The sequence below is a fragment of the Scardinius erythrophthalmus genome (genome assembly GCF_964197995.2).
Source record: "Scardinius erythrophthalmus genome assembly, chromosome: 3".
NCBI classification, from domain to species: domain Eukaryota; kingdom Metazoa; phylum Chordata; class Actinopteri; order Cypriniformes; family Leuciscidae; genus Scardinius; species Scardinius erythrophthalmus.
In genome coordinates this window covers 60740780-60766611 of record NC_138223.1, presented here as the reverse complement: position 1 = coordinate 60766611, position 25832 = coordinate 60740780, and the positions used below count along the sequence as shown (strand labels likewise).

Here is a 25832-nt window from a genome sequence, read left to right as displayed (position 1 = left end):
CTCTGTAAATTGACTAGTAATTTCCTACTACTTAATTCTGAAAAAAAAAAACAGAATTTCTAATTACTGGACAAACATCCTCAGCACATAGTTACCTAGAATACTGACTAACACATGATGGCTGCTCTGTCAAGTCAGAAATACGATCTTACTGCCAGGGTTGAACTGACCTTTTCAGCCAGGATCCTAAACTATGTTGCTGGAAAAGCAACACACACACACACACACACACACACACACACACACACACACACACACACACACACACACACACACAGACACACACACACACACACACACACACACACACACACACGTAGACACAGACACAAACACAGACACACACACACACACACACACACACACACACACACACACACACACACACACACACATATAAAGGGATATTCCACAGACGTCTATTGTTTTCATATCCATGCAGAAGCAAGCAGTTTCCTGTGAATGGGCAAGACCATAGAAAACATAAAAATACCTATACAGAACAGTGTGTTAGAAGTGCAGTCAAACTATTTGCACTACAAACCAGTGGGTTTATGATAAAAATTAAATTAAAATAATATGATACCAAATACCAGTTCAGAAAAACAGACAGCTAACAGCCTTCTGCATTTTTACAATAATTTCTTTTTAAATCAAGTTTTTACAAATGAGGATGCCCTTAAACTGAGGTTTTGTCAGGTTTAGCTCAAATGAAGGTACACACACACACACACACACACACACACACACACACACACACACACACACACACCACATACAAACACACACACACACACACACACACACACACACACACACACACACACACACTGACAGATTTTCCAGAATAAGGCTGGTTAATGCTGGTGAAGCTGCTCATCTGCTCATGACCTGCAGCAGAACACACTCAAACCAGTGCAGATGATTGAGGTCTTCAGGGGAAACCAGCTCTGGAGTCTCTGTGACTGAGCCACTTCAGGTCCGGACAGATGGAAGAGAAGTGGCACAAACACAGAGACTCCAGAGCTTGTGTTTCTGAGGAGGTTAATCGAGCCACAGGTGCTGCTGATGCTCAGACACTAAACCAGAGAGGATTACTGATGCTCTGCTGGCCATCCTTCAAGAACTGGATAGATCCGGAGTGAGAAAAGGGCTCAGAAAATCTCTCATGTCTAGGCCCCTTCCTCTTTAAACTGTTGCAATAGAAACTATGTGCAATACCAAACTATTTATAGTTGTATTTATGTAACAATACGCAAGCCCTTCTTAGTCCATTCCTTGCATACTGTATGTAAATACATATTTGTCGATTGTGGTTATATACATCTTTTAGAAACAGTCTCACAAGCGTCTCCTGATGTCTCAACAGTCTCTCTCGCTTCTCCAGCGTCTCTTTCAGAGGCCTTCAATATCGACACTGAACATCCCCTGAGATTTAACGGCACGGCAGAAGATTTCTTTGGTTACAGCGTTTATCAGTCAGAGTTTGAAAACAGGAAACAGTGAGTGAAACACACACACACACACACACACACACTGGTTGCTAGGGTGTATGTGTTTTCTGAGGGTCTGATTGATTGTGAGGGTGTTTTTGGCAGGATCATCGTTGGAGCCCCATTAAAAGGAAACTCAACGGGTGAAATGTACAGTTGCACAGTAGATCTGCAGTCCTGCACACCACTGCTCTGGACAGGTATCACCGTCACACACACTATCTGTCACGACCACTGTCACACACACTATCTGTCATGACCACCGTCACACACACTATCTGTCATGACCACCGTCACACACACTATCTGTCACGATCACCGTCACACACACACTATCTGTCATGACCACTGCCGTCACACACACTATCTGTCATGATCACCGTCACACACACTATCTGTCATGACCACTGTCACACACACTATCTGTCATGACCACCGTCACACACACTATCTGTCACGATCACCGTCACACACACACTATCTGTCATGACCACCACCGTCACACACACTATCTGTCACGATCACCACCACACACACACTATCTGTCATAACCACCGTCACACACACTATCTTACACGATCACCGTCACACACACACTATCTGTAATGATCACTACCGTCACACACACTATCTGTCATGATCTCCGTCACACACACTATCTGTCATGATCACCACCGTCAAACACTATCTGTCATGATCACCGTCACACACACTATCTGTCATGATCACCACCGTCACATACACTATCTGTCACACACACTATCTGTCATGATCACCACCGTCACACACACTATCTGTCATGATCACTACCGTCACACACACTATCTGTAATGATCACTACCGTCACACACACTATCTGTCATGATCTCCGTCACACACAGTATCTGTCATGATCACCACCGTCACACACTATCTGTCATGACCACCATCACACACACTATCTGTCATGATCACCACCGTCACACACACTATCTGTCACACACACTATCTGTCATGATCACCACCGTCACACACACTATCTGTCATGATCACCACCGTCACACACACTATCTGTCATGATTACCACCGTCACACACACTATCTGTCATGATCACCACCGTCACACACACTATCTGTCATGATCACCACCGTCACACACACTATCTGTCATGATCACCACCGTCTCACACACACTATCTGTCATGACCACCATCACACACACTATCTGTCATGATCACCACCGTCACACACACTATCTGTCATGATCACCGTCACACACGTCACACACACTATATGTCATGATCACCGTCACACACACTATCTGTCATGATCACCACCGTGAGTTTTCCTTCTTTTTCTCCCTATTTTTTTTTAGGAAATAAACACCTAAGTTTTTTTGTGGTTTCACACAACATTTTTTTATATTATTTTGTGTAATTAAGTTATAGGGTAGCAGATTTTGAGGTAAACTGAGGAGCGCAGTGTTCCAGCGAGCGCTGGTTGTCATACAGGAGACTTTTACGCCAGTAATGCCTTTAGATCAACCGGCAAAAAAGATCATTTTGTCCAATGTCCCTCCGTTTATAAAAGATGAGTTGCTGATTGCAGAGTTGTCCAGGCATGGAAAAATTGTGTCACAAATGAGAAAAGTTCCGTTGGGCTGTAAATCCCCTTTACTTAAACACGAAGTCTCATTCAGACGGCAAGTTTACATGGTACTAAAAAGTGAAGTTGAGGAAATAAACGTGGCATTAAATTTAGGTCAGATGGCTTCGATTATGTTGTGTTTGCAAGTTCTGAGACGATGAAATGTTTTAACTGTGGAGGGGAAGGGCACATTATAAGTTTGTGTCTGGGACAGACTGAGGATACTAATGTAAATGTAGTGACTAATACAGTGGCTGTGGAGAATGATGCTGTCAGAACAGTTGAGCAAGAACAAGCTGGAGCTGTGAGGGATAGAGCCGAGGCTGGAATGAGTGATGCAGGGATGGGAGGTTCAGGAATGGTAGAGGGGGAAACACCAAATGTTATTGACAAAACAGTTGATCTGGTGATGGAAGATGGGGTTAGTGAGGAGTATGTGAGTGATGGTGCAATTTTTAAGACGCCCTCTGTTAAGAGGAAAAGGAATAAAACGAAAAAAGGGGATGCAAAGCCAAAACACCTGCCAGAAGTAAAAGTTGATGCACATAAGGATGTTGAATGCAGTACTGCTGAAGATTCTGATAGTGATACTTTGAACAAAAGGAGTAGGCATAGTGCTTACTCTTTTGGAAAAGTTAGGTCTTTTTTACAAAAAAAAAAAAAAAAAAAAAAATCATGAAAAATGTCCAGGTTACAGATTTTTTCCCAGACCGTAAAATGTTCGTTGACTCTGTGGGGATGTTAACGTGAGGCGAGGGTGAAGAACAGTTTACTGTTCAAGAAATGTATAGACTAAAGAAAATTTTTGCAAAGTTGAGATCAGAACTTCAAGCAGAGGATGGGTTTGAAACGATATAGTCTTTTTGCTCCTACATACTGAAGCTTGTCTTAATCCGAGTCCTTCTCTCATTTTTTTTGAGTAGTGAGGGTAGGCACTCTTAATATGAATGGGGCACGAGATCCATATAAAAGAGCACTGTTATTTGAATTAATAAAATTAAAGCAAATAGATGTTGTGTTTATTCAGGAGACACACAGTGATGGTCTAAATGAAATTGATTGGAGAAAAGAATGGGAAGGAGTGGTGCTGTGCTCTCATATGAGTTCTACTAGAGGAGGGGTGGCTGTTTTATTTGCTGAAAATGATATTATTTCAGCCAGCGCTCCTACCTGTATTTACATCCTGTTTTCGGTCGAAGTCCATAGTAAGCGATTGTCGAGTTCACACGCATAGGTTTAGTTACCTATGATCACGAGTGTGAACTCGACAATCGATTACTTTGGACTTCGACCGAAAACAAGGAAGAAAATACAGGTATGAGCGCTGGCTGAAATAATATCATTTTTATCCATATCTTTCACATCTACTGCAGTCAGATTCACCCGTGATCACTCTGAACGAATCACTCACATAGGCTGTGTACTTGTAATGACACATCAAGGATGTTAAGAGGCTAAAAGCAGGTTTAAAACTTGCCCCATTTAAGGCAACAGGGTGTAAATTTTAAAAAAGAGGATAACACGGTTTAGGCAACACCGATTTCTGTCGTTGTTCTCTGTATTGACAGCACTCCAAATGTACAAAAAAATGAGCTCAATGTTAAAATTGACCGGAGTTATCCTTTAATAGAGGTCACTGAAGAGCAGAGTGGTATTGATGCCCTGAAGTCCAGAAAGTTATGTATTGCGGACCTGCTAGGCACGAAGGCAAAGGGAGCTTTGATCAAGTCACGTTATCAAAATCTCACGCAAATGGATGCCCCGTCCAAATTCTTTTTTAATTTAAAAAGAAAAAATGGCCAAGGTTGATATATATTCACACACTACGCTCAGAAAATGGGCAAGAGCTGACAGTGCCATCTGAAATAAGACAACGGGCTGTGAGGTTCTATAATGAACTGTATGGGAGTGAATATGAGGAAGATGAAGAAATGTCTGCTAGCTTTTATGCGGGTCTACCAAAGCTACAGGAGAAGTCAAAGGCAGTGCTTGAGAGGCCTTTGTGTGAGCAAGAGCTTTGGAATGCACTGCAGAACATGGAGGGCGGAAGAGCGCCTGGTATCGATGGTCTTCCAGTTGAGTTTTTTTAGCCTTTTGGGAGGTGATGGGTGAGGATTTCTTGGGTGTTCTCAATGAGAGCTGAGGGTTCTCTACCTCTGAGTTGTAGGAGAGCTGTGATTACTTTTCTACCAAAGAAAGGCGATTTGCAAGAAATGAAGAACTGGAGACCAGTGAGCTTGTTGTGCTCTGATTTGAAAGTCTTCTCTAAGACTCTGGCCAACAGATTGAGAGAGGTGATGGGGCAGGTCATACACCCTGACCAAACGTACTGTGTGCCTAGTAGGTCTATTTTAGATAATATTTTTCTTGTTCAGGACATAATAGAAGTTGCTGGCCTTTTGGGTATCAATATAGGACTCCGATTTCCGTTGATCAAGAGAAAGCATTTGATCGAGTTGAGCACCAGTAACTTTGGAAAACTCTCAATGCTTTTGGTTTTGGCCCAGGTTTTATTGGTGTACAGAGATATTGAAAGTATGTTAAAAATCAATGGTGGTTTGAGCGCCCCTTTTAAAGTTAATAGAGGCATTAGACAGGGATGTGCACTTTCTGGAATGCTGTACTCTTTATCAATTGAACCATTGTTAAATAAGTTACGTTCTAAAATAGAAGGTTTAGTATTACCTCACAACAACTTGCAGCATCAGATATCAGCTTATGCTGATGATGTAATGATTATGGATAATGGACAGAATGACATAAATACCATAAATACTGATATCTGCTTCCAAAATAAACAGGAGTAAAAGTGATGCATTGGTTGTTGGGAAATGGGAGAAAGGTCCACCATTATTACCTGGTGGGTTAATTTGGAAAAATGGAGGGATTAAATACCTGGGAGTCTTTATCGGGGATACTGTCACGCAAGGAAGAAATTGGGTTGGGCTGGTTGAAAAAATAGAGGGTAGATTAAAGAAATGGAAGTGGATACATCCACAACTATCCTTTAGGGTTTTAATAATTAACAATTTGACTGTCTCATCATTGTGGCACAAATTGTCATGTGTGGACCCTCCTCCTGGCTTGCTTTCCAGGTTGCAAGTAATGTTTGTTCACTTTTTTTGGATCGGCTCCATTGGGTTCCTCAAAGCGTACTTTTTCTGCCTGTGGAAGAAGGTGGCCAAGGAATGGTGCACCTTCCAAGTAGACTGGCAACTTTTCGCTTGCAATTCATCCAGAGACTATTAACTGGTCCTGAAGATCTGGTATGGAGAAAAGCTGCCCAGATTATCCTACAGAAGACTGATAGACTTGGACTTGACAGAACTCTGATACTTATGGATCATAAATAGCTGAACTTAATGGACTTACCTTCTTTCTACCGTGGACTTTTTAAAATGTTGGGGCTTTTTAATTTTACCAGGAATGGAAAGACAGATTCTTTATTCTGGTTGTTAGAGGAGCCGTTGGTCAAAGGAGCTCGTTTTGATTTATCAAATGAGTGTTTTCCAGGTCTTACGCTAAGACTTTGTGGCTCTGGTATGGTAAAATTAAAATATTTAATTGATGTTGCAGGAACCGACTTAAGTAATGTGTCTGCATTGGTCACGGCATTAGGCCAGAGGTCTTCCCGTCAAACTGAGGCAATTTTAAAAACATGGAAAGGAAGATTAACAGAGGAAGAATTAATCATGTTGCAAAATTTTGGTAATGGAAGCCTGGTTCCAAATATGAGAGATCCCTTTCCGAAAATGGTTATTTCACCAGAGTTAAAGGGAATGTCTGGTATTCTGCTGGATTTAAAAGGGTTGCATGATTTGGAGTTGGCTTTGGTTGCAGGAAAATTGTTGTATAAATGCTTTGTTAAAATTTTAAATAAAGTGGCATTAAATGAGAAGAAAGACACTGTGTGACGAGAAAAGTTTGGCTTACAAGAAGAAGATAAACCAGTTTGGAGGGTGATATACAAACCACCATTGAACAAGCAAACCGGGGATTTGCTGTGGCGTATATTGCATGGGGCTATAGCTATTAATGCTTCTGTTTCTGTTATAAATGCGGATGTTGTTGACAAATGTGCATTTTGTGGAGCCAGAGAAATGGTTTTTCATTGTTTTACAGAATGTATTAGATTGGAAATACTTTTATGTTTTATTGAAGGATCTGTTTTTAAGATTTCAGGAAAATTTCACATTTAATGTGTTTATTTTGGGATTGAGATATTATCAAAAACAGAGAATAAAATGGCAGCTAATTAATTTTATTGTTGGACAAGCTAAACTTGCAATCTACATCACAAGGAGAAATAGAATGGAGAATAGACATGGTCAAGATGTTGTACTTCTTTTTAAAGCTTTCTTAAAAGCTAGGGTTGGTGTTGAATACAAGTACTATAAAGTAATGAATGACATAGAGTCTTTTAAATTGCAGTGGTGTTATAATAATATCATCTGTACTGTAATTGAAGGAGAACTCATTTTTGATATGTTATTAATTTGAAGTTGTTTGTATAGATGATTCAATGAAACTGTTTTGTTAAATAAAGTGTTTTTCTAAAAATAAAAATAAATCTCTCTCTCTCTCTATCTCTCTCTCTCTCTCTCTCTCTCTCTCTCTCTCTCTCTCTCTTTCTCTCTCTCTCTCCCTCTCTCTCTCTCTCTCTCTCTCTATCTCTCTCTCTCTCTCTCTCCCTCTCTCTCTCTCTCTCTCTCTCTCTCTCTCTCTCTCTCTCTCTCTCTCTCTCCCTCCCTCTCTCTCTCCCTCTCTCTCTCTCTGGTGATGATTGACAGGCTCAGAGAGCGCTCGGTTCTTCGGCATGTCTTCTGCTGTGTCGTCTGATGCTGTCGGACGCTTGACTGTAAGTTCAACTGCTTCCTTCATTAGTCACTTCAGTGTTTGACTTCTCATCACTGTCTCTTCTGTACTTGTGTCCATTGAAGAATGGGAATGTTCTCTGCCTCCTCATTTTAGCACTGGAGTCTTTGCTTCATCTTTTGTGTGATTTGATCTTCCTGTTGTCTCAGATATTGTGTCTCTTTCTCAGAGCTGCAGTCCGTATCTTCCTCATGAGTGTGATGGAAACTCGTATCTGAATGGCGTCTGCGTCCAGTTCAACAGCCGTTTACAGGCCGTCTCAAACTTTACCGTCGCTTACCAAGGTCTGACGAGTCTGACACAGAAACCAGCGGATAACGACACTTTTAGCACTGAATGCAGTTTAACTATTTCAGTCTTTAATACTGTACACCATGTGTTGGGTTCTTAGTAACATTCCAGTTGGTGTTTATTGACAACTCAATTAAAGACTAAAGACATGATTAAAGGCATTATGTTAAATACTTGGGAAAAATATGGATTTATTGGCCATCTTGTCAATAATTTATGGTTTGATTGCTAAAAGAAGTTGGCGTAACAGATGTGTTTCCATATCTTGTGGTATTTCTGCAGAATGCACGGAGAGAGAAGTCAATCTGGTGTTTCTCTTTGACGGATCTGGAAGTATTTTTTTGAACGGGTTTGAAATGAACAAAAAATTCATTTTAGATGTTATGAAAAAACTTTCAAACTCATCCATAAAGGTAAATCAGCCCAGCACTATTAATGTGGAAATATGGACATGTAATGGTCTCTGGTCTGCTGATGATGTTAACGGCACGTGTGCTTGTTGTTTGTCCTTCTGTGGGTCAGTTTGCTGCTGTCCAGTTTGCAACTACATTCAGAACTGTGTTTGACTTCAACGCGTATAAGGACGGCTCCGCTGAAGACAAACTCAAGAAAGAGCCATACATGAACAAACTCACAAACACACACGGAGCAATCGACTATGTCTTGTGAGTGAAACCTTCATATGCTTATGAATGTTCACTGAATTTACACTTTAAGAGAAAAGGTCTTGAAATGCACATAAATGAAAATTAAAGATGGCTCTTTCTGTCGATTTGCTCTTTTGTTCAGGTCTGTTAAACACACTGGAGTTGGACATTTGTCGTTCTATAAATTAGAAGTTAAAAACACATTGGTGTAGAAACAATTGTTTGTGTCATTATTTATGATTTATCACATCACCAGAAAGAATCTCCTGAATAGCGTGTCGTCTGGAGCCGATCTCAGCGCTCAGAAAGCCCTGGTGATCATCACAGATGGAGAACCCACTGATTTTGATGATGAAAATGTCCTCAGGAGATGCGATGAGCAAAATATCCTCCGCTACGTCATTGGGGTGAGTTTCCTTAAAGCTCAAGCTTGTCATTTACAGTTTGTGGTGTGTCAGTGTAATCAGTCACTGGTAGTTTGATTACTTAGGGTTGAAACACGTGCCCTTACGAAGTTTATTCAAGGGCTCTATTGGTATACTTTTAAACTAAAAATAAGAAAGTATACTATCAGTCTACATTTTATATACTTCTCAGAAATATACTTTTGTACTTCTCGTAAATATACTTAAAATTACATTTTAGTGTACTTGACTTATACTGAGTGCAAAGTCCAAGAATATTTGGCCTGTACTTGTATACTGTATACATTTTTACATAGTTTTTCATATAGTCTTATGAAACTTACATTGTTTGATATTGATTAGAATATTGATATAAAACAGATATGTTTCTAATTCTGCATATCTGGATTTTTGTGTAGAATAGTCCACTGGTAGTGTAAAGGAATTTAGTCTAATTCTACTTTACTCTTTCCCCTCCATTGACTGAAATTTCCAGCTATCCATGTTTTCACTGGTATACAGTAGGAGGCGCTATGACACATCTTCTAGTACAGAATCTCCGGATCAAAACACAGGATAAGAAGCTGAAACAAGTGATAGAAGTTTGCTCACGCAAATGTAAAATAACGTGATCATCAAACATTAAACAGCGTGTTCATCAAAACTAACCTAATCTGATCAAGGCGTAGTCTTTGACAAAAATGTGATTTTTCGCAACTTTTTTGTTTAAAATGTTTCCTTTCTTTATGAAACTTACCGACATTAAAGTGTTGATTAAAAAAGGATGCATGAAGCTAATAAAATGTTTTTTAAAATTAAAGAACAGTTAAAGGTATTTTTCAAGTATAAAAATAATATCTACATTTGAACATAGTAGTATACTGCAAGTGCAACAATAGTTCAACTATAAGTATAATGTTATCTTCACTTAAAGAAAACTTACAAGTATACTTGCAGTATCAACTACTAAACTAGTAGTTTACTGAGAGTACTCTTCAGTGTGTACTTTCATAAACTAAAAAATTTACTACTTGTATTAAAATAGTAAACTACTAGTATACTAACAAGTTCCCTTGTAGTACAGATGCATTACAAATGAGAAACCTAGTTGTGTACTTAAAGTTTACCCCTGTTACACTTATAGTACACTTAAATGTATACTTTTATATACTAAAAGTGGGCCAATTTAGTCCCAAGCGGTATTGAAGTAGTACACTTACAAGTTTACTACAAGTACACATTGATATTAGTATACTTACTACATAATATACTTGAACATTACTTACAGTATACTTCATAAAATGAACTTGAAATATACTTCTTTTTCGTAAGGGTGACTCTGTGGTTTGTTTGAGCTGCCTGACATGTGAACTTATCAAACAAACACGTGAGGTTTGAGCGGGAATCTCTGATTGACTGACCAATGGCAAACTAGGAGAGTGTTCAAGAAACCTGTCTGGAAACAGTCATTATTTGTGTAATTTGGTGTCTCTAGTTGTGCAGAAATGACACACTTCAGCTTTAAATGACAAGTGCTACAAGCACTAATTTATATCAGATTTATCAGTTTGTTTCCATTTTTCAAGAACAAACATCCAAGTAAAAAAAAATCATGTTTTACATATTGGTCTGTTTAAATTCATATGTTATCAAAAGTGTTTTAGCACAGACAGACTTAATGACACTTTTGTTTGTCAGGTGGGAAAAGTTAGCTTAGACAGACTCCATCAACTGGCTTCAGAACCAAAAATAGCCAACACCTTCTACATTCAAAACTACAATGGACTCCAAGGACTTCTTGACAACCTGCAAAAAACGATCTACAACATTGAAGGTAAAATGCAAGCGTAAAGAAAATAGACATACTGTATAATGTTTAAAATAAAAGCAGCTAATGAAGAATCCACTGATGATTTAAGAGTTCTTCTTCTGTGGTTTCAGGGTCAAAGGACACACACAGCAAAGACAGACAGAAAGAGTTATCACAGAGTGGATTCAGTGTCCTCTACCACAAGGTCAGAAATATCGGTAACACTTTATAATAACTGCATGCTATGAATCATTAGTTAAGCATTACTAAACTAAGTTCATTCGTCATTTATAAAGCATTAATAGACATTAATAAGCAGTTTATAAATACAGCTATAAATGCTTTGTTCTTGATTTATAAGCATATCTATAATGTGTTTAATAACTGTATTTTCATACTTTATTAATGATCAATTTATCATTTCTAAGCATAGCATTATTTACAAACCAGTTACATTATTTACCATTATTTACAAACTAGGTGTTGTCACTGATTAATAAGATCACTTAGAAAGTGTAAGTAAATGTAGTAGATTCAGGTAGTTATAAAGCATTTAGTAGTGGTCAGTGAACTATTTTTGTGAGCTCATATAAAGTGAGGACTAGTTATGCCTCGTAAAGCATTTACAAAGGAGATTTAAAGCCTCAATTATCTAAACAGAAAAATTAAACAAACACAACACAGTGATACAGAACATAAAAATATTTAACAACCTTACCTGAATTAACCATGAATTACAGTAGAAATACATGTTAATAAAGCATTTATTATTATACACTAGTAACTATTACTATATGTCTGAATAATATGTGTTTAAACAGTTTATTAATCATTTACTTACACTTTCTAAGTGATCTTATGAACCACTGACAACTCCTAAATAACCGGTTTGTAAATAATGCTATACTTCATTTAGAAATGATAAATTGATCATTAATAAAGTATGCAAATACAATTATTAAACACATTATAGATATGCTTATAAATCAAGAACAAAGCATTTATAACTGTATTTATAAACTGCTTATTAATGTCTATTAATGCTTTATAAATGCCGAATTAACTATTGCTAATGCTTAACTAATGATTAATAGCGTGCAGTTATTATGAAGTGTTACCAAAATATCATATATAAGTAAAAAAAAGACAATTTCTTATAAGGAATAGTTCATGTTATTGTATAAAAGTAGTTTATAGAATCTTATAAAATGCTGCTGATAGGTGCAGTGTGGCGATGTGTAGGTCGTGAATGCATCAAGTGCCCTGGAACAATTACGACGGCCGTAGAAACGGGTGATGCACTATAGCAAGCTGATTGAGAAATGTACAATACAATAATCAATACTGGGTTGCCAATTGATGTAAAACCCAGGTCCTGAAGTGAAACCAGAGCACCACTGATCTGCTTCATCTTCTGCTAAACATAACAAACAAAAACTCTGGACATCTTTCAAAGACTCACTGCCACTAACCACGCCGCAAATATAAACCTGCGCACACAAACTCCTGGAAAATGCGAGACTGCTGCGTTTGTTTCAGGACTCTGCCATTGTGGGTTCGGTTGGATCTAATGACTGGCGTGGATCTCTGTATGAAGTGACGGGATCAGGATCTGGATTTAATGAGACCGAGATTAAGGATCCATCTGTCAGTAAAGACTCGTACATGGGTATGTTGAAGCTGTTGGTCCTTCCTTGTCTGATGTGAAGTGTCTGTGCTTGTTTTAATGATGCTGATGATGTTCAGGTTACTCTTCTGTTCTGGGAATGAGAGGCGGCGTCTCTCTTCTGTTCTCTGGGGCGCCGCGGGCCAAACACAGGGGTCTGGTGACCCTCTTCACCAAGAATGAAAGCACATGGACAGTGACGAGGAACATCACCGGAGAACAAGTTAGTGAAGAAGAACCCTCTGACACGATATTAACACTCTCCATCAGCAAGAGCAGGGCTTCCCAAATCCTACGGAAGAAGCAACCACTTAGAAACACTCTTGCAAAATCACTGAAACCATCTCGAAAACCTCACCGGCCACCTACCAACCCCTCAGTACCTGCCTAGCAACACCCTAGTAACCACCCCCTAACAACTGCAATTTGTGAACATCAGGCTATAAAGATCATATGCTAGAATGCAATTACATTCATTTTGATTCATTTCTGGCATCAGATTGGCTCATATTTTGGCGCGTCTCTGAGTCTGTTGGATGTGGACTCGGATGGAGAGTCAGATTTCCTTCTGGTCGGAGCTCCATTATTTCACCAGTCTCGGCCGAGGGCAGAAGGGAGGCTGTACGTCTACGCTTTATCAGAGGAGGTATGGACAGATTCACAACATTCTCCATTAGTAAGGACAGTGTGGTTAATGTTCAGGGCCTGTGACTGGAAGGTTGCTAGTCATCACCATTGAGTTACTCCAGTGCAGTGATGGACAACTTCAGTCCTGGAGGGAAACTGAGTTTAGCTCCAACCCTGATAAAACACTCTCCTGCCTGGAGCTGTCTAGTTATCCTGAAGACACTGATTAGCTGGATCAGGTGTGTTTGATCAGGCTTGGAGTTGTGGATATTATACTCCAGGAACGAAGTTGCCCAACCCTGCTCCGAGGGGATTGCCATTGTAATAGGTTCCCGGTGACGGACTATCGCATTAAAGTCATGGAAATACATTGTTTTGGCGCTGGTCCTCTGCAGACGAATAAAGATTATGTCCTCTTACTCTCTCTGTAGTATTTTCAGAAGACACTGAACGAGTCAAACACCGGCAGATTTGCTGCATCTCTGGCTTCACTAAAGGACCTGAATGGGGACGGCCTGTCAGATGTGGCAGTCGGGGCGCCGCTTGAGAACGAAGGGGAGGGAGTCGTCTACATCTACCTGGGCGACAGGACACATGGAATAAACACCGAACCCGCTCCTCAGGTGAGAGTCTGCTTTAGTTCCCTCAATCCCAAACACTGCGTTTGTGCCCAGTTTAACCCAGAATCCCAGATGAGCCCAATGTTCTCAGATTAACAGACAGACATGGCAGGATAAACGTGCACAATGATGAACTGCTTTAGCACAGTAGATCTGTGTGTGTGTGTGTGTTTAGCGGATCCCAGCGCGCTCGGTTCTGCCCGGTCTGCAGCAGTTTGGAGTGTCTCTGTCCGGTCAGATGGACATGAGCGATGATAATCTGACAGATGTCGTGATCGGAGCTAAAGGAGGGATCGTGCTGCTCAAGTAGGACATTTCACAACACATTCACAAAATAATGGAAAGATTCTCTGACAGTCTAAACAAGAGGTCTCAGTTATGAACTCTGGCTCTGCTTGAGTACAGTCACTTCAGTGGCCGGTTTGTAATTGAACCTTTAGTTTGGAGAATTAATGCAATGATTTGCTATTTACTCTTTTCTCTCTCTTCTCAGGGCTCGGCCTGTGATGTCTGTATCTGCGCAGCTCAGTTTCAGTCCCAATGAAATCAGTCCGAACGACTTTGAATGCCCGAGTGAGAAAGCGTTTAATGCGTTTAATCTCACTTCGTGTTTCACAGTGAAGGAGCAGACCAGTAGCAGTGGTAACGTCAAAGACATCTCAGAGTCTCTGTCACATGAAGAGCATGGCCTCCGTATGTCTTACCCTCTCATCTCTCTCAGGATCTCTCAAGAAGAACTTGAATGTTTCTCTGAACCTGAATGTGGATGTGATGAGAAGAATCAATCGAGGATTCTTCCATCAGAGTGATCCGTCATCCAGGACTCTGCAGAAGTTCGTCCTGCTGGATTCTGGGATCTCCTGTTCCAGATTCCCCATCTTCATGCCGGTACGCTTCATCTATCACAGCTTCAGCCAATCCCAGCAGCTTCAGTTTAACAGCAAATGTTGTGTTTGTTTTAGATCTGCATTAGAGACACCGTGTCTCCGCTAAAGATACGGCTGAAATTCTCACAAACCAAGATGCTTTCTGGAAACTCCACGGCTATCCTTGACATCCACAGCAGGACAGAGGAGTATGTCGAGGTGAGCTGGACTTTATACACTCTAGGCTTGTTAAATTCATGTCCTTCTCCGTCTAGAAATATCAGGTCCTTCAGCTTTACTGTATGAAGTTTCTGCAACATTTAAAAGCTCTTTGAAAGTTTCTGTTTTGTGACTAGGTGCCGTTTCAAAGGAACTGTGATTCAAACAACAGCTGTGTGGCCGATCTGAAGCTGAACTTCAGTTTTACGTGAGTAACAACCGATAAATAAATCAGACATGATACTAATGTTAAATGTCTGTAAATGCTTCTGAATATTTCCATTCTTCTTGATTTGAAATAAACATGAGAATGTGATGAAGGTTCTGCGTTTGGTTTGTTCTTCAGGAACGACACGTTAGTGGTGGTGAATCAAGCTCATCTCACTGTCCTCGTATCGCTGGACAACCCAGGCGACGACTCCTTCAACACCATCATAGTGCTGCACTACCCAGAAGGCCTCTCGCTCTCAAAATTTGACACCGTTAAGGTACCGCTGTCCACACATCAAACTATTTGAGTGAATTTGAGTTGAATTTGAGTTGAGAGCAAACAACAGAATTGTAGGAATACAGAATTATAATTCAAATTAGAATATAAGAAAGTAGAATTCAAAGAAATTAAATAGTCTATTTTTAACTACAAGGTCAAAACACACTTTGAATGTTGGAGTCTTGTTCGAAAGTGTTTTTTCTTTAAAAATTTAATTAGATGGACAGATGTGTTTCAAATGCTAACTATATAATACTTGCCAACTATAGAGCCAAATTGTGTTTAGTTTATTTAATTCATCATAATTAATAAATTAACTTCTGTGGAATATGGTAGAACAATCCTTTGATTCCTAGAATTCATTGCCCTTACTTAATTTCTTTCAATAAATTCGTCTTCCTGTCATTTCTACTTCCTGTGAGATGTGGCAAGTTTAAATTCCAAAAGGAGGCCAAATCTACACAGTTATTAAAGGAACACACCACCGTTTTTTGAAATAGGGGTGCTTTCCGGCAACAAAGTGTGACGGTAACTCAAGTTGAGGGAACAGTTAATCCCTAATAATTTACGACTACGCCACCCTGGGGAGGCACCAGGGAAATAACTCCCAAGAAAGACACACAGGTAAGTGTTACCATTTGGACAGGCAGATAATTACTTTATTGTAAAATGATCGGCACCAATAAAACTCACTCTCAGGACTCACACCGTAACAAATACTTCCTCCGAGCCAAGCTTGGCGGGAACAGGGCAGGTCGGCTGCAGTTCCAGAGGTTGTCCAAACCCACCTCAAGTCACAGCAAATCAAACCGGCACACCCACACCATAAGGACGTTTTGTCAGTACCCAAAGAGAGACACGCAGCACACGGGGTAGCACACGGTGTAACACACCACTCAAATGGAGCAGCTAGCCTTCCCCGTTCCACGCCAAATCTTCACTGGCTCCTGAAGAGAAAGGAAAAGGGACTCGCATTAACAATCAAAATAAAGTACACAAAATAATGAAAAGAAAACTAATACAGCCACCAAATATGGCGACTATAATACTCCAGCCCCCCTAACGGTGCCTTCCGCTGCTCGAGCTGACAATCAGCGACTAGTGGCTCAAAAATAACAGGACCGGGGATGAGGAAGAAACAAACACTTACAGACTTGTATTATAAAATACAACATGAAAAATGCCCACAAGTTATCACACCAGACAAAATTTACCACAACATAAACTCACTGTTAGACAAAACCAAAATTCAAAAGAAACAATATAGAAAACAACCCAGCAAAACAAAACAAAAAGAAAATAAACTATACTTATAAACAAAACAACATAACCCTGGTAGGCAGCCAGGCAGACACCAAGCTAGAGAACTAGCCTCCCATAATACCTGCCATATAAATCACCAGGCGTTAGTCCAACAGCACAAACACAAAAAAATAAAAAATAAACAAGGAAATCGTTGCCGGGAAGCAAAACAGCGGCGGCGACACCACTATGGTTTAGAGACCGCGATGATACGTTCTATGATGATAAGTCAATCTAAATGTCCCGAACCCCGAATGTAAACTTACGGTTACTTACAGTTTAGATAGGATCACGATCAAACGCAGCACTGCATGGTTACTCACAACCGGTGCTGCGGCTCTGTTTACTGGCCAGCATTCATCCACATCAGCCAACGTGTTCTTACTGCTAAACATGACATAATAATTACCCCAAACACAAGCGATAGAGCTCTAGATGTATAGATCCACGTACTAAAGTAATCCGCGTATTTACACTGCCAGAAAGAGAGTCAACATACCTTAAAGAGGACGGAGAACCGAAACAACAACGCCCGGAAGGGAAGAACCCAGACCTACGAGGACCCATACACCCGTCAAAATACGGGTCCTTAAATATTACGGCTGCTTCCACCTTATTGGAGTATCAAAGCCCCACTCAACAAGGACCAATCGGCTGGCCAAATCACTTATCCGGCCACAAAAGGATTCCATTCATTATGCTAAGCTAAGCTAGTGGCGGCACTGCCAGACTAGGCAAGGCAAGGCAAGTTTATTTATATAGCACATTTCATACACAATGGCAATTCAAAGTGCTTTACATAGAAGAAATTAAAATAATAAAAAGAGATAAGAATAATTAAAACAGTTAAGAAAAATAAAATAAAATACAGTACAGTACAAACAGTCGGACGAACTGCGGCACAGTGCTCATTCAGTAAATGCACAGCTAAACAGAAGTGTTTTGAGTCTAGATTTGAATGTGACTACAGTAGGAGCACATCTGATCTCCTCTGGAAGCTGGTGCCAGCTGCGGCTGGCATAATAGCTAAAAGCAGACTCGCCATGCTTAGAGTGAACCCTTGGTGTTTCTAGCTGATATGATCCTAGTGATCTGAGTGATCTGTTGGGTTTATATTCAGTGAGCATATCTGCAATGTATTGAGGTCCTAGGCCATTGAATGATTGATATACCAGTAATAATACTTTAAAATCAATCCTGAATTTAACTGGGAGCCAGTGTAAAGACCTGAGGACTGGTGTGATATGTTCATATTTTCTAGTTCTGCTCAGAATCCTGGCGGCAGCGTTCTGTATGAGCTGCAACTGTCTTATGGTGTTTTTGGGAAGGCCAGTGAGGAGTCCATTACAATAATCCACCCTGCTGGTGATGAAAGCATGCACAAGTTTCTCTAAGTCTTGTCTGGAAACAAAGCATCTAATTCTTGCAATATTTTTCAGATGATAGTATGCTGATTTAGTTATTGCTTTGACATGACTACTGAAACTAAGGTCTGACTCTAGTGTCACACCAAGATTCCTGACTTGATTTTTAGTTGTTTGACCCCTAGAGTGAAGGTATGCGTTCACCTTGAGAACTTCATCTTTGTTTCCAAACGCAATGACTTCAGTTTTGTCTTTGTTTAACTGAAGAAAGTTTTGACACATCCAACTGTTGACTTCGTCAATGCATTGGCACAGGGAGTCAATGGGGCTGTAATCATTAGGCGATAGGGCTAAGTAGAGCTGTGTGTCGTCTGCATAGCTGTGGTAAGCAATTTGGTTCTTTCTCATTATTTGGCTCATTGGGAGCATATACAGGTTGAACAGGAGTGGCGCAAGAATTGAGCCTTGAGGGACTCCGCATGTCATGGATGTCCACTCAGACTTATGGTCTCCTATACTCACATAATAACCTCTCCCATCTAAGTATGACCTGAACCATTTTAGGACTATCCCAGAAAGCCCCACCCAGTTTTCCAGCCTGTCCAGAAGTATGTTATGATCGACAGTGTCAAATGCAGCACTGAGGTCGAGTAACACCAGCACTGATAATTTGCCTGAATCAGTATTTAAGCGAATATCGTTTATTATCTTTATGAGCGCTGTCTCTGTGCTGTGGTGCGGTCGGAAACCAGACTGAAAATTGTCAAAGTATCCATTCGAGCATAAGAATTTGTTCAGCTGATTGAAGACAACTTTTTCAATGATCTTGCCTATGAAAGGAAGATTTGAAATCGACATTGAAATTGACTAAGACAATGCATGCACTGAGACAAAAATGCGTTTGCCCACCTATCTAAATGTAGGGGAGACGGTGAATAACCCCTCTTTCAAAAAACGGTGGCGTGTTCCTTTAAGATATTTTGTCAAAACTTAAAAATAAGAAATATAGAGACTCTAAATGTTCTCTGAAAGTCTAAATATCTTATGGTGTGTTGTTTTAAGGATTTTATAAATGTGTGTGTGTTCAGCCCAGCCGGACTCGAAGCAGCTGTGGTGATCATGACAGCGGTGCTATGAACAGAACCACCTGCAGTATCAATCTACCAGTGTACCGCAGCGGCACCACGGTAAAACACACACACACTGACAGACACACAGACAGACAGACAGAGACACAGAGTCAGACAGACACACTGAAAAGACAGATAGACACACTAACAGACAAACAATCTGACACACAGACACGCTTATTGTACATATAAAATATAAGAAGTTTGTTTCAGTAGTCCCATATTCATAATTATGACCAGTCTGTTTACAATGTCCAACCAACTGCCAATATAACATGTGTACATCTACAAATGTCTTTATACAGTGTTTACATATACACTGAACAAAATTATAAACTCAACACTTTTGTTTTTGCTCCTATTTTTCATGAGCTGAACTCAAAGATCCAAGACTTTTTCTATGTACACAAAAGGCCTATTTCTCTCAAATATTGTTCACAAATCTGTGTTAGTGAGCACTTCTCCTTTACCGAGATAATCCATCCACCTCACAGGTGTGGCATATCAAGATGCGGATTAGACAGCATGATTATTGCCTTAGGCTGTCCACTATAAAAGGCCACTCTAAAATGTGCAAATGAACAAATAATTTTGTTCAGTGTATATAATGAATTTTCTTAATCATTCTCTTGCCAATGCTACCAACATCTGTGTCTTCTAGACTCAGTTTCTGGCAACCTTTCGTATGGCGAAATGGGATTACGACTGGTCCGACCGGATGGAGATGATGATCACCGCTAACAGGTGAATGAGGCTGAATTTGACAGATTTGTTTGTTTTCAGGGCTGTTTCATATCAGTAATGTTCAGCAGAGATGTGCGCTCGCGATACAGGTTATGAAGAATGATTTAATGTTCAATCATGAGTAAATCCTGTATGTTTGTTCACAGTGATAATAATGGAAACACCAGCGTTGCAGAGGTGAGGAGGAGCGTCCCGGTTCAGTTCGCTGTTGATCTGGCGATCAGTCTGTGAGTGGCATTTATTTAACTTTTCTCTTCTGTTTCAGTTTGATCTGCTCTTCATCTCTGAATGATTGGAAACTCAACATCTAAATGTCTTTATGTTCAGATTTTTTTCTGTTCTGTTTTATTATTAGCAGTTAATACACTGAGACAGTAACACTATATTAAAATAACAGAAAACCATATGATTGACTGAGAAGTTATTGAGTTATTGTGTGTTTGTCAGAGTGGCTGAAGAATCTGTGACGTATCTGAACTTCTCTCTGGAGGACAGAGGTCCAAAACCTCTCAGCATCGTCTACAAGGTCAGAGAGTCAAGCACACATCTACAGCTTCATCGTGTTGTTTCTGGGCTTCTCGTGATCAGATTGCTGTGTGTGTGTGTGTCTGTGTCCACAGGTGGAGAATCTGGGTCTTAAAGGTCTGCCGGTGTCGCTCGAGCTCACCCTGCCCTGTCAAACTGCACATGTGATTTTAACTCCTCAGAGCTTCAGCATGCAGGAGGTGTGTCACTCGTTCATCAGCTCATACCATCAGACCAGCATGTGTTCTGCTGAATAAACATCTTCTGTTCTTCTCTACAGAACTCAGAGCCGTGTGGATTCATCAAACCAGAGGTAAGAGATCATAGACCCTTTTACAGCTGCTGTTGAAGTGATCGTTCACCCCAAAACACGACCGTTCTGTCATCATTTACTCACTCTCATGTCAAGTCAAGTCACCTTTATTTATATAGCGCTTTATACAATATTGTTTCAAAGCAGTGAAAACAGGAAAATTATGCTTTTTGGTGCTAAATAGGAGAAGGATCTACCGCCAGCAGTCGATTTTGATATTCTAGGTATTATCAACTGACCGGATTTACACCACAACCGCAATAGACGTGAAGGACTATAATGCGTTAAGAGCTCGCTCAAGTACTGCGGAGCTAAACCATTCAGTGCTTTGTAAGTAATCAGCAATATTTTAAAATGTATACAATGTTTAATAGGGAGCCAGTGCAGTTTTGACAGAACTGGGCTAATATGGTCATACTTCCTGGTTCTGGTAAGAACTCGAGCTGCTGCGTTTTGAACCAGCTGTAGTTTGTTTATTAAGCGTGCAGGGCAACCACCCAGTAGAGCATTACAGTAATCTAGCCTTGAGGTCATGAACGCATGAACTAATTGTTCCGCATTTATCATGGAAAACATATTACGTAATTTAAATATATTTTTTAAATGGAAAAATGCGGTTTTACAGATACTAAACACGTGACTTTCAAATGAAAGATTGGTATCAAAGAGCACACACACACACACACACACACACACACACACACACACACACTCAGGTTCCTAACCGACGACGAAGACTTAACAGAGCAGCCATCAAGTGTTAGGCAGTATTCTAGGTTATTACGTGAGGACGTTTTTTTGTCCAATAATTAGAATCTCTGTTTTTTCAGTAGTAGGAAATTACTAGTCATCCAGTTTTTTATATCAATTAGGCATTCCATTAATTTTGTGAATTGGTAAGTTTCGTCGGGGTGTGAATAAATAGGGCTGGCTTTTTTTAAGAATTGCGATTCTACAAGTGTTGCGATTCGATATTGCAATATATTGCAATTTTTTTAACACTAGACCGTCGGGAAAAGTTATATCATACACTTATACAGACTGTAGATGATGTATAAGATGTATAAGAGCATCATACAGGATTACATTCTCTTGAATTAATGATTTTTTAACAGTCAGTTGTCGCCACTTAGTGGCGAAACAATGTAATCGATAAATACATTGTTTTAAGCACCAAGTTTCTATCAAAAGCTGTTTTTGATCACTATCGTAGACATCAGTGTTCATATTTGAACTTTAAGTTATTAAGTTAAGTTATTCTGAAGTTATTCTTCCTCTTCTACAGCTGCGGATGAATGGAATTTTTCCTCAGGGACACTACAATGCACTGTCTGATGCGATTCTGTTGTAGACGGATGCATGGTTATGATTTTCTCTCTAATATTATCAATCTTGCAAGTAAAGAAGTTCATAAAGTCATTACTGTTGTGCTGCTTGGAAACGTCTGGGGTTGAAGCTTCTCGTTAATTTAGCCACTGTATCAAATAAATAACCAGGGTTGTGTTTGTTTTCTTCTAAGAGAGTCGAACAATTTTCTGTTGCAACATCGAGTTCTTCTAAGCTATCTGGGATGCTGAGGAGACGAAACTGATCAGGAAGATTATTTAAAAAGCAATATTCATTAAACATGTTTCGAACAACATGAATAAACGATGACAGAATGATCATTTCTGGGTGAACGATCCCTTTAAGATCCGATCTCAAGCAGTAAACGCATCTTCTGTCTGCTGGATTCATCTCTGTTTAGTTCAGTTGATTCTCGTGTTCATTGGTGTCAGTGTTTCAGTTCTCAGTGTTGTGTCGATGTTTCAGGACGGTCACTGCGGGAAGTTCGAGTGTGGTCAGTTTGATCTGCAGAAATCTTCAGCAGTTCACTTCATCCTGAGGGCAGACGCAGCTCTCCAGAACGTGGAGGAATACGAGAGCGTGAGTGACGAACACAGACAAACACCAGTTTAAGATGGACTAACTCTGAAATCAGACTCTGTTTCTTCTTCTGTAGAAATACTCCTTCTACGAGTTCAGAGAGGATTCTGCCTTGGACATCAGCGCCGAGCTCCAATACAACAGAAGCCGCTACAAACAGACATCGACCGGCCTGAAGGTGATGAGTGACAGAAATCTGTACCTTTGCCGTAACTGATGTTGTGCTTGTGCTGATCAGCGCGTGATTGTCAGTGTCGGCCTGAACTCACACCACAGACCTGCAGGAGTCCATGACTGACGTCACTCTTACAGTATTACAGATACAGACACTGTTCCGCCATATTTCTAACTATTTCTTCTTCACTCTGCAGGACGACCCTCACACATCACAGGTATCTCACTCCTAATCCATCATTTAAAGATGATCAACGTTTGTACAGTTGGTGATGAGTTTCTCTGTGTTCCTCTCAGATTGCAGTGAAGGCGGAGTTTGTCGTTCCACCCAGTCTAATGCTGATCGTGTGCACTGGTGCAGGGGGCGGGCTCATCCTGCTCATTATCATATTGATCCTGCTGCTGAAGGTAAGAACCAATCAGATCACCTCACACCTGATGTCATCATTCACCTCTCAAAGTCTCAAGCCTCTCAAAGTCTCTATGTGTGTTTGTGTGTAGAGTGGGTTTTATACCCGAAAACATCCTGAAGAGTATGAAAATAAGATGGTGGTTCTGACGAAATTCAAGAAAACAAAGGAATCTGAGTATGGTCATTTTGAAGGAGACTTTAAAACTGAAGATTCTTACATTTTTTAATGATGTTGTATGACAATGTTTTCTGTCTTTTGTCTACTGACTTAATTTGTACTTTATTTAAATAACCCTTTTTATGATATACTGTATTATTTATTTTTATATTTACTTTTTCTTTAATCTCAAATCAAAGTGTTCTGTAAGTATAACCTTTGTATAGAAGATTGGTGGTCAAGAGAAAAAATAATCAATCATAGTATAATAAATGAGTTAATTGAATGAGATTTTGCCTAATCTGTTTATTGCTTGATGTTTTCATGGCACTTTCACAAGACAAAATATCAAAATGCTTTATATTTATTCAAACTAATTACATATTCTCACTACAAAATTCGAGATTACAGTAACATAAACACACACACACACACACACACACACAATATCTTTAAGTTAATCAACAGTGAATGAAACACAAAATGTACAAATATAAATAAAACTGAAGAAATAAAAGCATTATGTTGATAATGATAATGATAATGCCACCTTCTACAGATCATTTACAGATGTGAATATAGTTCATATCAGTCGGTTTCAGAACGGCACATCAGTGAGTCTCGTTTATCAGAACTGTTGAGAGATTAGCCATTCGGTGTGTCGTCGTCGCCAGTCTCTGATTCCGTCTTGACTCTGAGCAGCGACGTCGCACTGGCGCTGCTCCCCGACGCCGGGTGAGTCTCTTCGGCCGGTTGGCATGGCGACTCGTGCACGCGCACGTGTTTGGCTAGGTGGTCGGCGCGCAGAAAGACGCGCGGGCACGAGCTGCAGCCGAAGCGCTTGGCGCCGGTGTGCGTCTGCAAGTGGCGCTGCAGCTCGTCCGAGCGGGTGAAGCGTTTGCCGCAGAACAGCCAGTTGCAGACGAAGGGCCGGTCGCCGCTGTGCCAGCGCAGGTGCGCTTTGAGGTGCGACGTCTTCACGTACGCCTTCCCGCAGCCGGGGATATGGCAGTTGTGCAGGTGCTTGCGCTTGTCTCCGCCGCTGCTTCCCAGGGACTCGGCGCTCAGGCAGTTGGGACAGCGGCAGGAGGCCTGACCGGGAGCGCGCCCGCCCGCGCGCCGCTGCGATCTGGGCCGAGCGGAAGAACCCGCGGCGTCCAGCGGCTCCTCCGGGGAGTACGAGGACGAGGCCTGCGGGAGCGGCAGCAGATCCTGCGTCAGCGGCTCCATCTTGAAGCCCTCCGGCGGGAAGTGCAGGCCAGAGTGGGCGGAGCCGGAGTGGGCGGAGCCGGAGGGAGGCAGGCAGCACATCTGAGGGTCGACCGCGTAGGAGCCCATGGCCCCGCCCTGTCCTGGCCCTGGCCCCGCCCCCAGACCCGCCCCCTGCAGGTCCATCCAACCCGCCGCGGCTCCAGTGTGCACGTCCCACCAGCCAGACACGCTCACCTCGTCCTGCGGCGGCCCGGCGCGCAACCAGGGGTCGTACGGGTGCGCCATGGTGTGTGTGAGTGTGTGTGTGAGAGAGAGAGACACACCGTATCACCACATGACTGTGAATGGGAATCTGATATCACCTGCAAAAGCACAGAACATCACAGTCAGAAAAACACACACACAAACACATCCGTTTGAATGATTCAAGAATGATTCTGCCGTCATTAGTCACATCAAGCGTAGCATCAGTTCTGGCAGCTCACATTAGTCAAGCTCGCATCAGTGACTCTCAGCTGATCCACGTCTACCTATAGGAATGGGACGCCTATCACTGTATTCATATATAAGCTCCTTCAGTATTATCAGCAGCTATCACGTTTCTCAGGAGCAGATTACCCCCCTCCCTCCCCAGCTCCACCTCAGGATTCGGCATTCTGATTCCCCCTGAATCAGACTAAATTCTCGAATTATGTTGTACATTAAAATGAATTAATGATATCTGCATACATTCATCTTGGTTCTGTTCTGTTTACCCTGAGGAGGGTTATTGCTGCTCTTATCCATGCTAGGCTGCCCAGAACAGAACCAATCCGCCAACCCAAACTGTATGCTAACTGTCAATCGTATTTGACGATAGCGTTCCTGACTGAATTGAAGACTGAGATCAGCTGAGCTGAACGATGACACTCATGTTTAACGTATTCTGGGGTCCAGCAC

General features: G+C 41.0%; 2 protein-coding genes across 2 annotated transcripts; one reads left to right on the top strand and one right to left on the bottom strand.

The window, feature by feature from the left end:
• Positions 1–989: 989 nt before the first annotated feature.
• LOC308688008 (integrin alpha-M-like) lies at positions 990–23813 on the top strand (the record flags this gene model as incomplete). Its single annotated transcript, XM_081360827.1, has 31 exons — positions 990–1059; positions 1370–1502; positions 1599–1693; positions 7910–7977; positions 8164–8278; positions 8568–8698; positions 8808–8950; positions 9189–9339; positions 11035–11170; positions 11278–11351; positions 12686–12815; positions 12893–13035; positions 13312–13458; positions 13871–14062; positions 14235–14365; positions 14553–14701; positions 14781–14947; positions 15022–15144; positions 15282–15352; positions 15491–15632; positions 19389–19487; positions 20092–20174; positions 20321–20401; positions 20622–20700; positions 20795–20899; positions 20980–21012; positions 22825–22938; positions 23015–23116; positions 23310–23330; positions 23410–23520; positions 23614–23813. 31 exons carry the CDS (start codon positions 990–992, stop codon positions 23749–23751), a joined length of 3477 nt encoding a protein of 1158 aa, XP_081216953.1. The 3' UTR covers positions 23752–23813.
• Positions 23814–24326: 513 nt separating this feature from the next.
• sp6 (Sp6 transcription factor) lies at positions 24327–25178 on the bottom strand (the record flags this gene model as incomplete). Its single annotated transcript, XM_081360826.1, has 1 exon — positions 24327–25178. The coding sequence occupies one exon, from the start codon at positions 25176–25178 to the stop codon at positions 24327–24329; it is 852 nt and encodes a 283-aa protein (XP_081216952.1).
• Positions 25179–25832: the final 654 nt, after the last annotated feature.